This window comes from Lissotriton helveticus, chromosome 10, assembly GCF_964261635.1.
Source record: "Lissotriton helveticus chromosome 10, aLisHel1.1, whole genome shotgun sequence".
Lineage (NCBI taxonomy): Eukaryota > Metazoa > Chordata > Amphibia > Caudata > Salamandridae > Lissotriton > Lissotriton helveticus.
In genome coordinates this window covers 619436517-619451687 of record NC_136071.1, presented here as the reverse complement: position 1 = coordinate 619451687, position 15171 = coordinate 619436517, and the positions used below count along the sequence as shown (strand labels likewise).

Genomic DNA, 15171 nt, shown 5'->3' with positions numbered 1-15171 from the left:
AGGAACAGGAGTATACTCCCTATACTTCCTAATTCCCAAAAAGGACGGGTCTCTAAGGCCAATACTGCACCTAAGACCTCTCAACGCATACATAAATTCGGAACATTTCCACATGGTCACGCTCCAACAAGTACTTCCTTTACTGAAGAAAGGGGACTTTCTTTCTACACTGGATCTAAAAGACGCTTACTTTCATATCCCAATTCACAAAGCCCACAGGAAATACCTCAGGTTTGTGGTAGAAGGACAACATTATCAGTTCAAAGTCCTTCCGTTTGGTGTCACAACGGCACCAAGGGTGTTCACAAAATGCCTGGCAGTGGTGGCAGCTCACCTAAGAAGACAACAAATACATGTCTTCCCATACTTGGACGACTGGCTAATAAAGGCCAAGTCACAAGAGGAATGTCTTCAAAACACACAAAAGACAATTCAGCTACTACACCAGCTAGGGTTCACAGTGAACTACACAAAGTCACACCTACAACCAAGCAAGGTTCAACAATATCTGGGGGCTACTATAGACACAGAAAAAGCCAAAGTATACCCCAATCCAGTCAGGATCCAAACAATGCTTACAATCATTCAAAGATTCCAGCCACAACACTCACTACCAGCAAGAGTGTTCATGCAGCTATTAGGGATGATGTCATCCTGCATACTGCTAATACCATATGTAGGCTGTCCTGTTTTCAGTTTCTATTTTTGGTAAATTCTGGTGGGGTTTTTCCAGTGTTTTCAATATCCTAAAAAACAGTTGTTATCAGTGGTTACACATTTTCACGCCACTAAAAACAACAGAAAACGTGTTTTTCCGGTGTTTATGGAACGTTTTGCTTTTATCATTGCTTGCTTTCTGCACTGAAAGAACATGGTATATTGACAGTTTACGTATAGTGTAGATGAGGTCCAAAGAGATTTTTGCAAATTAATCTTATTGTAGCACACCATACAATACTTCTTCAGTGAGTCTTTGGTCATGTGCGCTCATGCTTTCCTTCCCATGTAAACTTCTGTGAAAAGGGCCTCTCAGCATTCTTAGCCTCTTGGGCTGAGAACCGTCAGCTAATGGGCTCAGTTTGGATGACTCTTTCTTTGATGCCACATAAAGCACCAAATGATAAATATTTGCATTTTAGTTCCTCGGCATAAGAAAAGAGTGCACCAGAATGGACTAAAAAGTCAATAGTATCCCTCATTAACTCCGAAGATTGTAAAGATGCTTTCAGCATACCATCTAACAAGTAGCAAGGATCTCCTACAGGGGATCACTTCAGCTTGGGTATCAATTTTGACAGGTCATCACACAATTTTTTTATATACGTAGCTGAATCACTACAAATACAAACAATATCACTCCAATCTTTGTTGAACTTGGAAAGAACCTTTTTTGCAGAGCATAGCAAGTGGCACTGCGTTCCATGTTTTCCAAAAGTCTGGTGTCACGTTTTCACCACTATCCCAGATGCTTGGTGATATATATACTTGTCACTATACCTTAGATTTAATGTTTAAAGCCTGAGGTGTTGGCAATTCACCTACTATCAATATGTGGCGGATCAGAAGGAGGGACTGAGACAACTGGATTGGGTAAACGCGGTTTTATTTTGATAAAGGTCTTTTTCCTTCTCAGGGACTGTCTTTCTCTCGCTAGGGTAGCGGGGTCCAACGTGTCGGCTAGGGCCCGGAATCTGCGCGGGCTGGTACGTCGCCTTTCTTCCTCTTCGTGCTCTTCTCCGCTTCGGTCTCGTGCCGGGTCCCAACGCCACATGCGGAAGAGAAGACAAGGCTATTAGCGTTCTATTCGCGTAGAGCGTACCCCGGGGAGGGAACCAAGTGCAAGTGAGGACACCAGTGGCTTGCTACAGTCGGTGCACGTCTCGTGAGGGTCAGGTGAGGAGAGGGAATAGGTAAGGGAGAAGGGCGGTGAGGAGTACGGGAGAAAAGTGAACAAACAAGCAGGTCTATGTACACGGCTATGTACACTACTGACGCCGCCCCAGCCACCCCGATACCCGGTCACGCACCTGTGTTAGCCACACTCCTCCGTGGGTGTGGCTGGGCGGTGCATGGGAACGTTGGCCTCCAGGCGTAGACGCTCTTGGTCCTGGCTCCTCGGGGACGTTCTTCTTCGGCTCCTCCGGCTCTGCAGTATATCCGCTCCGACCTCCGTACTCCCTCCAGGTGTCGAGACACACCTTCCTGTTTACTTCCGTGCTTTTGTGTCCGCCTTCCTGTGAGGGCGGGTTTCTCTCTGCCAATCCGTGGCCTTGACCATACATGGCGTCATAAGGGGGAGTGCTTTCCTCGTCAGCCTCGCCTTCCTTAAAGGTACAGTCATCCCTAGACGCGTATACTTGGTTCCACCACGCATTGGACTCGGTTTCCCATGACTCCTGGGGCGATGAAACAGAAGAATTATCGTCGGTATGTTTCCACCAGTCTTTATTTTCCTCTGTCCCCACCACCCCGCTACACAATACTAACCCACTAGAAACTAAGGTCTGATGTATTAATGTTTTTTACCCATTCTCTGTGGGCAAATGTGATGACACATATTTGGAAAGATTTTTATGAAACTAGCCATTTTACCTATCAGTGAAAGAATCCAAAATATCAAATGTGAGTTTGATATGTCCTGATTCTCTACAGTTTTTAAAATAATTAAACTAAACCTAAAACGTGAAACTAAACCCTGCATCTTTAGACCAAAGGCCATAAAACGGAAAAAATAAAAGGAAGAAGAAACAATATTTTAGTGGGATCCCTAAAGAACAAAACTCAAGCAGAATAATGTTAGCAAGTCTTTCTTACTGCTAGCTTGTATAACAAAGTTACATTTTATTGACTCCTTCAGTAAGAACAAAACTCTTTCACGTTCCTTTTCCTTTCTTTGAATGGCATTTAGTTTGTGGTTGTGCAGGTGTTTTTTCAGTGTTTATATGTTTTCACCGGTAAGGGCTATTTTTCTTTCAGTGGGGTTTTATCATTTATTATAGGTTTAAACCTAAAACCCCACAGCCTAACCATATGCCAAACTACAAATGCGTCCGCTACAAGAATGCTTAGCGACACAGTGGAATCAGGCTCAAGGACAGATTACAGATCTGGTGTTGGTAGACGACCGCACACACCGCTCTCTGAAGTGGTGGAACACAACAAACATTGCCAAGGGGCGGTCGTTCCTAGAACCGATTCCACAGGTGACAATAACAGCGGACGCATCGCTCACAGGATGGGGAGCACATATGGAGAAATACACAGTACAAGGAAGGTGGAGTGTGCAGGAAAAAAGACTGCACATCAATCATCTAGAACTACTAGCAGTGTTTCTAGCATTGAAAGCCTTCCAAATACATGTTGCCAACAAAGCAGTCCTGATCAGAACAGACAACATGACAGCAATGTATTATATTCAAAAACAGGGGGGGGACGCACTCTCTCCAACTATCCGGACTAGCACAGGAAATCTGGAGATGGGCCATTCCTCAAAACATCTATCTGTTAGCCGAACACCTACCAGGAGTCCAAAACCAGATAGCAGACATCTTAAGCAGACAGTCGGAACAAATACACGAATGGGAACTGCACCAACAAATACTGCAGCCATTCTTCCAAAGATGGGGACAGCCAGAGATAGACCTCTTTGCCACTCATCAGAACGCAAAATGCCAAAGCTTCGCGTCCAGGTACCCACACCACCTGTCGCAGGGCAATGCGTTATGGATAAATTGGTCCAACAAATTTGCATACGCTTTTCCCCCTCTCCCACTAATCCCATTAGTGGTCAGAAAGCTGCAACAACACTCAATGACCATGATACTAGTAGCACCCACGTGGGCAAGACAACCGTGGTTCACCACGCTCCTGCAACTCTCACAAGTGCCACATCAAAAGCTAAGAATTCTACCCATGCACCTTACACAGAACCATGGAGAAATAATGCACCCAGATCCCACACAACTGAACCTAGCGATCTGGCTCCTGAAATCCTAGAATTTGGGTACTTAGATCTACCCCCAAATTGCATGGAGATAATTAAACAAGCGAGACGTCCCACCACCAGAGCATGCTATGCAGCTAAGTGGAAGAGGTTTGCTATACACTGTACTACTAATAATATCAACCCTCTGGACGTATCAACAAGGGAGATTATTTGCTACTTACTACACTTACAGCAATGTAATCTCGCGTACACATCTATCAGAGTACATCTAGCAGCTATAGCAGCGTACCTACAAAACAGGCAGCATATATCACTGTTCAGAGTGCCAGCGATAAAAGCCTTCATGGAAGGCCTTAAAAGAGTCATTCCACCAAGATTACCACCTTCCCCGGTCTGGAACCTCAACGTAGTACTCACCAGACTAATGGGACCACCTTTCGAACCTATGCATAGGTGCGAGATACAATTCCTTACATGGAAGGTGGCGTTCCTTATAGCCATTACATCACTCAGGAGAGTAAGTGAATTACAGGCATTGACAATACAAGAACCATTCCTACAGTTACACCAGAATAAAGTGGTTCTTAGAACAAACCCAAAGTTCTTGCCTAAGGTAATTTCAGCATTTCACATCAACCAGCCAGTGGAACTACCAGTCTTTTTTCCAAAGCCACAGACGGTAGCAGAAAGGGCTCTACATACACTAGATGTCAAAAGAGCCATTTTGTACTACATAGAAAGGACACAAAACTTCAGGAAAACTAAACAACTATTTGTAGCATTTTCCCCAACACAAGGGCAATCCTATCTCTAAAGCAGGCATCGCTAGATGGATTGTAAGATGTATACAGATATGTTACATTAAAGCAAAGAGAACATTAACCGTTCCTCCTAGAGCTCATTCTACACGAAAGCTAGGAGCATCTATGGCATTCTTAGGGAACATTCCCCTAGATGACATATGTAGAGCAGCAACTTGGTCTACACCACATACATTCACAAAGCACTACTGTGTTGATGTACAGGCTACACAACAAGCCAGAGTGGGCCAAGCTGTATTAAAAACTCTATTTCAAACAGTTGCGACAGACACTGGTGACCACCGCTAGGGAGGTAACTGCTGTACAATCTATTCATAAATGTACCATCTGCAGCCCATATGCCTCGAACGGAATATGCTACTTACCAGTATGCATCTGTTCTTGGCATAGAGGGCTGCAGAGTGGTACATGCCCTCCCTGCCTCCCCGGAAACCTGTGTCTGTCCCAACATTATCTTATTTAGATACACTTACATGGGCATATCTTTATGTATTCTACTACACTACTCCATCTAACCCTACTATGGCAAAACAATCTAAGGATGGAGCCGATGCCCATGCGCACTAACACCAAGAGGAGGAGTCATCTATGACGACAAAGACTTCTCCAGAAGAAAAACAAGTGCAATCATCCGAGCCCAACACCAGATGGCGATCTATTCATAAATGTACCACTCTGCAGCCCTCTATGCCAAGAACAGATGCATACTGGTAAGTAGCATATTCCTTAGCTGTGGGACCAACTTACCTAGTTTAGGATTGATCAAAAGGGGCCTGTGTTGCACCTTTTTAGGCACAAATGCTTGAAAAAGGCACATTCACACGTTGGCTCTCTGTATTACCCCAAAGCCATGCATTTATGGACCATGGAAGACTCCCTAAAATGAGTTTTGCTTGCACATCATCTCGCTTATATTCAAAAACATTTTAAAAGTGGTTTTAGAGCTTTTATTTGAATTGTGGTAATATTCTTAACATAAATGGCGTAGTAGTTTTTCTAGCAAGTGTGCTAACGGGCGTTTTTATTTTTCAGCCTGCAGTACAACCGAATAACTGGCATTGGAGCCCAGAAGCTGACTGAAAGTCTCAGTAAATGCCCCAGGATTAAACGTCTGGGGTAAGTCCTCGAAAATGTATAATGGAATGTTTCCAAAAGTCAAGTTCATGTCCTGATGTTTAAGGACATTTACAGTTCAACTTAAGTTTTGTGAAGTTTCTAAAGGGCACACTCTCCAGTACAATGGTCTCTTGATGCACTAAAATGTAATTTCTGATATATGAAGGTCAAATAAATATCACTACCGCTACATTCCATATTTCTTTTCTTCTATAGCACCTTAATTGTCTCTTCTTAATAATATAAAGTATGAATGCATAGAGGAAAATACAGACAATGTTGATGTGTAATTTACAGGTCCACTGGAATTATGCAGCAGGAGAGAGCCAAATTATGTGGCAGGATTGACTAAATTTATGCAGTCAGAAATCAATAAGGTGGAAGTCCGCTATTCCTCCTTTAAGCCCAAAGGGGCGGTAAGAGGTTGTCAGATAGGCACAGGCCAAAAGCATGGCCCTCCGGAGGGAGGAGAAGAGAGACCCATGCAGGCGACCCCTGCCAATTTACTTGGATACAGTATTACATGATTTTATGGAACATGCTAAAAATGACTTCAGACCACCATGATCTTCCTTGACTTTTCTATTAAGATGATATTATTATAACACGCAGGGGATTAGCTTGTCTCTACGGGGAGAGGAATAGTTGGGATTCAGCAGTGGGTTTCCCCTCCCACTGGGCCAGTGCGCCTTACTACAGGTCCCAATCAACTCATATTCACCTTTTCTTCTTCTCCTGATTCTATTCCCATTTCCAGAACACTATGATTTTTATCCAGGACTGGATGACCACTAACCATCTTAAGTTAAATCCCGACAAGACGGAACTAGTCCTGATCGGAGGCTCATCCAATACCTGGTCTTCTAATTTCTGGCCTTCTTCTCTTGGCCCTGCCCCCTCTCCCGCTAAGTCTGTGAAAAGTCTGGGCATCAAAATCAGTGACGACCTTCCGATGCACACCCAGATTAGTATGATCGTCTCTTCCTGTTTTTTATGTCCCCGCACTATTCTTAAGGTGTCCCGGTTCTTTACCACTGATGCTCTCAAATTTATCCTCCTTGCCCTTGTCATCTCTCGGGTCGATTATGCTAATTCTCTTTATATCGGTATCCCTGCTTATGAACTACGCCAACTACAGCTTATTCAAAATCAGGCAGCTAGGCTGAATTATAGTCGGTCTAGATACTATCATGCTCTTCCGCTTCTGAGGCAACTGCATTGGCTACCGGTTGCCCATAGATGCCTATTTAAACTAGGGTGTCTTATTTTTAAATCATTAGCGGGCTTAGCTCCCTCCTATGTAGCATCTAGGCTTACAACCTACACTCCCTCTAGAAACTTACGTTCCTCCTCCAAGAACCTTCTGGTTGTTCCACGCTTTGTTAGGAAGAAACATGGGGGGTTGAGTTTTTCCTTTCAGGCCCCTCGATTTTGGAACTCACTTCCTGATAATCTTCGATTTTCTCAATCATACTTGGAGTTCCGCAAAGGTCTGAAGACCTGGCTATTCATTAGAGCTTTTGAGGTCTAATTGCTGCCCTGTTCTGCTGCCGGACTGCATTAGCGCCATGAAACCTTTTTGGTATATGTGCGCTCTATAAATTCCCCCAACTTCAACCTCAACTTCCCATTGTCTACATGAGTTTTTCCGTAAATACAGTTGTTTAACATTAGCCCCCGCAGCCCCCAAAGTGTGGGTGGGCTCCCGAGCTCCAGAGCCGCCCCCGCCCCGGCACTGGACATGAGCCTCTGGTGTGAGAGCTCCTGACTGAGTTTGGGGCGGGGGGGGGGGGGGGTGGAGGCCTCTATGTACTTTGCAGGGGTAGCCTTTCAAGTTTCCGCCACTGCATAAATAGGGTGCACAGCTCCAGAAGTGTAGATGGGAGTTTGAGTGGTATATTCGCTTTGCTGCAACATGGTGTGGTTCCCTGGGGAGGGTGGGAAAGGAGTTTTCTCTTATAGGAATGGATCACCTGTTATGAATGAACCACCTAGTTGTGCCTGGGTGGCATGTTCTGTCATATGCTGAAGATCTTGCATGAAACTATGTCGCAGTATCCATAAAGGCCATGATTCCATTGAAGTTGAACCAAAATATGTCTTCTAATTTTTTATAAAATGACAATAAAAGCATTTTTTTTTAAATGGCCTTCCGCTGCCTGGCAATAGATGTCGCTGCGTTTTATGTAACTTTTGATCCATTTGAGCTGGAAACAAAATGTATTTTGTTTTAATCTGTACATTATGCAGCAGGTGATGGACTATGTGCCAAATCCATAAATATGTGGAAAACGCAGCTGCCAAAAAGTGCATTTGTCCAGTGACTCTGTGTATAAGTAAGTGGGGAACCTATGGTTGGAGAGTGGAAGAGAGGTCCAAGCGGGTCACCAATGTTCTATGTATGAGCCAGACTTGTCAATATCGAAGATGGTAATAAGAAATAAAGCAGGGCAGAAACTGTGGTTACTCTGGCCAGTTACACAATAAGCGGCCTCACAGTTAAATCGAACAGAAAACATCAATAAAAAGTTCTATCTTCAACAGCTTTCTGACATTACTTTCTAATCAAAAAGAAACTTTATTTCGACACTGCTTAATTTGAGCCTGTGGTTTCCGGTGCTCAGCACTGGCACTTAATCATCTCTGGCGCTTTTCATAAGCACCAGTTAAGGACACATTCATTTAAGGGGAGATTAGGCGATTTGCCCAGAATCACAGGTTGTTGAGCCCTTGCCCAGGCTTGAACCTGATTCCTCAGCTCCAAAGTCTGCAGCTCTGGCCATCACAGCACATTCTCTCCCCACTTTAATGGTTAGTAGTTTGTTCTGTTGTAGGGTGGCGCTAATAGGAGAAATCGGCTGGTGCATGCTGCCTCCTGACAAGAACCCTGGCACTTATTTATTACAAATCAACCACTGCTTCCACACCACACAGCCATTTCATCCATCTTTATGACCTAGATGAGGCAGATTTTCTGATTTAAGTCCAGAGCTAACCAATTAGGCACTATGAACTCTGAAGATTTTTAGCACTCCACACAAAATATAATTTTGCCAGCAGGACTACTCCCAATACGTTCAAAAAAGTTGATTTGTGTGTCTTTTTCCACAAATTTGGTGCCATCTCTTAGTTGAAAACTCTAGCTGCACCTGTGGTTTTATCTCGAATTATAGTGCCAGCCTAGTTCCTGCCATGTTGTGGTAATTTCTGTTGAGATCATGAAGTTGGGGAAAGTTTCATCTCTGTGTAATAATATTGTTGATGGGTTGCTTGTAAATGTTGTCAGTGTATTGCAGGTACACCTAAGGTTTATAGTGAACTCAGGCTTCAGTTGTCGATGATAGTGTTTCAAAAAGTTGTAAAACTCCGGGGCATATTTACAAGAGGATTGAGCCACTGGAACGTCACTTTTTTCGACGTTCCGGTGGACAGTGCCCTGCACCATATTTACAGAGCAGTTTTAAGCCACTTTTCATGGCTTAACCCTGCTTTGTAAATATGCTACTCTTTCACACAGATTTCTGTGTGAAAGGTGCGTGCAATGGGTGTTGTTGTGGTTGTGTTTACAAGGATATGTAAATCTGAGGCAGTGCCAAAATCTAACACCATGTAAAAGCAGGTGTTAGATTGGCACTATGAGGAGAAATACTTTTATTTCTCCCCATTTTTGCTTTTTCTATGTGTGCTGCAGTCTCCCTTCCTGCACACAAAAAAAACTACATAAGGGTAATTTGCTACTTCTATGTGCATAGAAGTAGCAAATCGCCATTATTGAATCTTTGTGTGCTGGAAGGGACACCTTCCTGCACATAAACAATCATCCCTGAAATGCAAGCACCATTGCACTATGGGTCAAAGGTGTCTCTGTTGGTTCAAGGAAGCTACTTTTTAGAGCCAGCTTAAGGGAATGCCCAGGGGTGTGCCATATTCTTGTAAATACAGCACATCCCTGCATTTTTGTAATGGTGCAGTGCTGCAAAATTGTCCGCAGCACTGCACTGTGCCATTTCATTGCAAATATACCCCTCTCAGTTAATTTTTTGCAGTCTTGTTTGAAACATGCAGTGGCAAAGCCTATAGGTCTTATTTTAGCATGCTAACACACGCAAACAGCATTTGTAAATGCATGTACTTGTATGCTTTAGAACATTCACGTTAGAACTATTGGCCTTGCCAATGCTTGTTTTACACTGTAATGTTATTCAGCTGACTTATTTATGAGTGACTGAAAATGCCAGGAAATTGGCACCTTGAGCATATGTAATTTCAAAGCACATCTAATTCTTTTCAAAATAAGTATTTTTTCATCTGTGACCACTGCTATTTGAAGGAAACTGGCTGAAAAAAATTAAAATGGCAAATGCATATAATGTTCTAATTGCAAGGGTCAAATTCGAGCACCATACCTCCCAGGGAAAATGTCATCACTTCTCAGAAGCACAAAGACTCCATTCTTTCTAGCCACTGTCTCATTTATGGTGATTCTTTTGTAAAGGTGTGCATACTAAATATTGAAGTCAGAATATCTAGAGCTGTAAATATCAGGTACAAAATAACCTTTTCAAAGCTTTATTCGAGCAATATACTCATAAAAGCACAGCATACATTTAGAAAATACAAGACATAAAATTGACCCTCTTATACATTCAATAATAAAAACCGTTGTGCAAGCTTTGACAGAGAAGGAATAAAAACAGTTAAATACACATTTACTCAATAATCAATATACATTAGAAGAGATAGCCCTCCGTCTGATGGACCATGCCCACCCCAGGTATTTTGCTGTTCTCACAACAATTGGCAAATCAGTGGAGGTACAAATAATTCTTAGCGCCTCAACACCACTAACTGTCCCTAAGTTCCTACAAATGGGAACTAGCCATACTCTTCGAGGGGTTGCGTATGCCTTACAAAGGAATAAAAAGTGGCCTATGCTTTCCTTAGCTGCACCACACACCGGGCAGCACAAATTGGTCGCACTCCTCCACCTGCCCGTCAAAGATCTCAGGGGGAGAGAACCAGATCTTAACTGGAACATTAGCTTCCTGTCTCCTGGGACGGTAATACTGTCCCAGTATAATTCTAACAATGGACACGGTTTAATTTCCAAGAAGCGCCCCCCCCCCCCATCGTGTCAGATCTCGTTCTGCTCCAGAGTCTGCCATCAATCCTATCCCAATATAAACTTTTGATGGTGCTTTTACTGGGAAAAACTTCCCCAGAGGGATTATTCCAGAGGTTGGAGAGACCGAGTTCACCTAGAGCAGCCCTGAGGTATTTAAGCCATGTTATTTTATGGAAAACATCTGCTTTGATAATTGCAAGGAATCCATCGGCATAGTACCGTATCTCTGGGGTGGTCCAAAGGCGTCGCCAATAAAGGATTGGGCGCAATCTTACTCGGTCACTGACTGATCTTCTCCCAAGATCAAGACCAAGCGGGATTAGTGGGGTACTCTGGGGGAGTCCCGTTATACCCCTAATAAACCTGTTCTCTGATGTCTGCAAGTGAAGAACCTTGTCAAAGCCCCATAGTTCCGCCCCGTACAGGGCAGACCCAATGGCCTTTGCATCATAAACTGCCAGGACTGCTTTGATAGGTTTAGATTTTGATTTTTTGTGTTCAACCCTTAATGCTCCCGCGATCTGTTGATGTTTCAGGACCGCCTTTTCTATATGGTAGGACCACTTTAGATTGTTGGTGATCTGGACCCCGAGATAAGTAAATACACTGACCACCTCTAACTCGCAATTATTCAAAAGTATTTTTGGGCGTGCTCTACGCTTAGGCGAGAAAGTCATCAGCTTGGTCTTACCCACATTCACTTCCAAGCCGTGTTCCCCGCAAAAGTGGTCAAAGATATGTAGGGCGCGCTGCAGGCCACCCGGTGTTTTGGACAAAATTAATGTGTCGTCGGCGAACATCAGGATCGGGACCCTGAGGCCCGCCAACGAGGGTGCATCGACACAGGCATCCAACATCCGAGCCACAATTCCGTTAATAAATAACGAAAAGAGCAAGGGTGCCATTGCACATCCCTGGCGAACACCACGTTCAACGGAGAAATCGGCGGAAGATTCACCATTCGTGCCCCATTGGACCTTGGCAAAATTAGCCTCGTGCAGCCGCATAATTAGCGTAAGTAACTCGGCTGGGAGGCCAATTTCACTCAGGACTGCCCAAAGCTTTCCCCTTGGGACCAGGTCGAAGGCAGCCCGCAAGTCGACAAAAGCGACATACAGGCTGCCCTCGCCAAGTACCACCGTTCCCCATTGAATTAAGGCAAACCGAAACACCTGGTCAACCGTACTTGTGGCCCGCCTAAAACCGGCCTGGTAAGGGGACAATGCGCTGTTGTCTTCGACCCAATCCATTAGCTTGTTTACCACCATTCTCCCCACCACTTTTTGAATGGTGGCAATCAGGCTTATCGGCCTATAGTTAGCTGGGAGGGACCTATCCCCCTTTTTATAAATGGGTATAATGATCGCCCCCTTCCATACTTCCGGGACTTCAGCTCCTTTGGCAATAGAATTTCCCAAGAGGGCGACATACCTGGCCCACCGACCCATGTCGTTTTTAAAGACGTCAGACGGTATCCCGTCAAGACCCGGGGCCCTTCCCCCTTGGGCTGCACATATTGCAGTTTCAGATTCTTTAAGAGAGAATACATTTCCAGTTGAAAATTCCACTGGAATCGTTTTCACAATCCCAACCTCCTTAGACCCTGCATATTGGGGTTTAAAGTATTCCACCCAAGCACCCTCGGCAACATTGTTGTCAGGTTTATTCGGAGTACCACCTCTACCCCACTTTAATAATCTCCAAAATAACCTGGAGTCCTTGACCCCTGACGCTTCCTTCAACTAAGCCCAATACTCTTCATCCCATGTTTTTTTCGCTAGTGATATACTAGCCTTATAGTGCTTCCTGGCCTTACTAATAGCTTCCCTATCCCTATTCCTAATAGCGCTACCTAAGGCTAGCCTGGCTTCCCTGCACTGGTGGTTGAACCACCTAGCTAATTTAGGTGGTTGTTTCCTATTTATCTTACGTGCTCTCATAAAATGTGGTCTTATGAGGGTAAAGAGCTTGTTGTGTATTTCCGTTATTTCCCTAGACCCTGGGTTAACGGAATTTTCAGATTCCATTGCAGCAATTGCAGCATCCAACTCAGAACTTATGAAGTCCATTGAATCTGCGTTCGCCAAAACACTTGGCCAATTAAGTCTACGCATATCGTTAGTCATTATGGGCATTAGATCATCATTCAATTGCTGGCCACCAGGCATGATTGACCACCAATTGTGTGTCACACAGAGGGGATTGTGATCACTTTCCAATCTACCCTCAACTTTCATGTCCCATACCCACTGCCATAGACTAAGGCTGCAAATGACATAGTCTATCCTACTATGGTTAAGACCATTGTCAAAGGTACAAGCACCTTCCCTATCACCTTTCGTTCTCCCATTGAGAGCTCTCAACCCATATTCCAGGCAGATAGCATTCATTGACAGGATATCTTTAGTCCACCGTTTGACAGGAGCCAGTGTTAGGGTCGGGACACCCCATTGTGTGTCCTCGTCCTGCCCCAAAGGATCATCTATACTGTCTAGTGGCTCAAAAGTCCTATTCAAGTCACCCGCTACTATGATTTTATTCCCCAATGACTGTAATTCTAAGGAAGTGGACAGGGCCTCTAGAGTGGGGGAGTTTCCTGAGTTGATGCCCCTAGCATAGATATTATAAATATCTATCACTCCCCCTTTTCTGGAGCCAATCTTAGCATTTGAATGTCCCTACAGCAAAGATCGACCACTTTTGCTTCAATTTGTAAGCTTTGTTTCACCCAAATTGTAAGGCCACCCATTGGTCGACCCCTGGCACCTTTACTTGCCGGGATTGAAAAGTTTAGATAGCCGGGGAAAAAAATAGGATCACATGCCCATGTCTCCTGGAATAGACAGACTTCAAAACCATTAACAAAATCTATCCAATCCTGGGACATCAGTTTGCCAACCAGCCCAGCGATATTCCACGAGAAAAACTTCCCTATACTTGGGCAGTCCCTGGGCACTGGTCCTACAGGAGACCTCATTGGCGGATTTTTCAGGGTTACCTCTGCTCCCACCCCATGTCTTGTTACGTCTGCATTATTATACTCAACCCCCTGATTACTTAGGGTGCTTGAAGTAGTTGAATCCTCACCCCCAGATATTTGGTTACAATCCCCGCATAATTTCTTCACGGTCTCAATCCCCAAGCCAGTATTCATTCCATTTAGTTCCACATTTTGGTCCTAAACAAGTTTAGAAAAATTCCCACATGGGTTCCGGCTAGTCATGTCCTCTGTTTTGTTCATAGCATTATCAAGCATCTGTCAATACCCCCACCCCGGCTCCCTCAGTACTCCAAGGCGATTGATATTTGTGCCACCAAAATAACTATTCTGTTGAAATGGTACAGTGATGGGGGCCGACCCTAGAAACGGGACACTGGTTAAGGATCTTGGATAAATTGTCATAACAGATTCCACACCCGCTGGTCTCGGATAAAAGAAAGTAAGATCTACAATACCAATTCCCCCACAAGTTGTACCTCCATCATGTTTCGTTATCAAACTTACCACCCTAGGATCTTGAAAATTGACAACTATACAGTCACCCCCCAATTTCTTAGAAGTACAGCCTATCCACACCGTCCTTCTTACTCCAATGATCAAGCCATCAACTTCCCCAGGCAATGGTCTATTTACCCTTAACCAATGTGTGATCTCGAGACCCGAGATCCCCATAACCGAGACTATCTAGCTCCCCTATTACCGCCTCACACCCTAGCCCGTTCAGGTAGACGCGTAGAGCCCCCAACAACAGCGTCCCTGACGACAGGCATCCCGCCCCTCTCTCCTGTACAGGAACCAATCAGAGGCGTCGAAGGACCGGAAGGGATACACCGTGACCCCGGAAGGCCCGCCTCTCCACCGACTGTCGGATACAGAAAAGCCGGAAGAGAAGACACGAGCGTTGTCGAAGGATTGTGGCAGGAGAATTCGGCTGGACCGGTGACGGACGGAGAAGACGGGAACGGAGAACGCGAGGAGTGGTCCGAAGAGTGGTGGAGTCCCACGGAGGAGGCTGGAGAGCGGCCGTAACTCGGAGGAGAGTTACGGCGGAGCGCGTGAGTACCAGTTACTCCCTTGAGCACGCTAGGTGCCCGTGTAAATAGTTATAAAGCCCTCCCAGTGTAAATTGTTCCCGCTATCCTAGGCACGTCACAAGTAAGCA

General features: G+C 44.6%; 1 protein-coding gene across 5 annotated transcripts in view; it reads left to right on the top strand.

Moving 5' to 3' along the window:
- Positions 1-15171, top strand: part of CIITA (class II major histocompatibility complex transactivator) — a 561355-nt gene that overhangs the window by 483084 nt on the left and 63100 nt on the right. For all 5 annotated transcript variants that reach the window (XM_078663163.1, XM_078663160.1, XM_078663162.1 and 2 more), the window contains one exon: positions 5800-5883. In XM_078663163.1, the coding sequence (XP_078519289.1) occupies positions 5800-5883 (84 nt within the window). The remainder of the gene's footprint in view (positions 1-5799; positions 5884-15171) is intronic.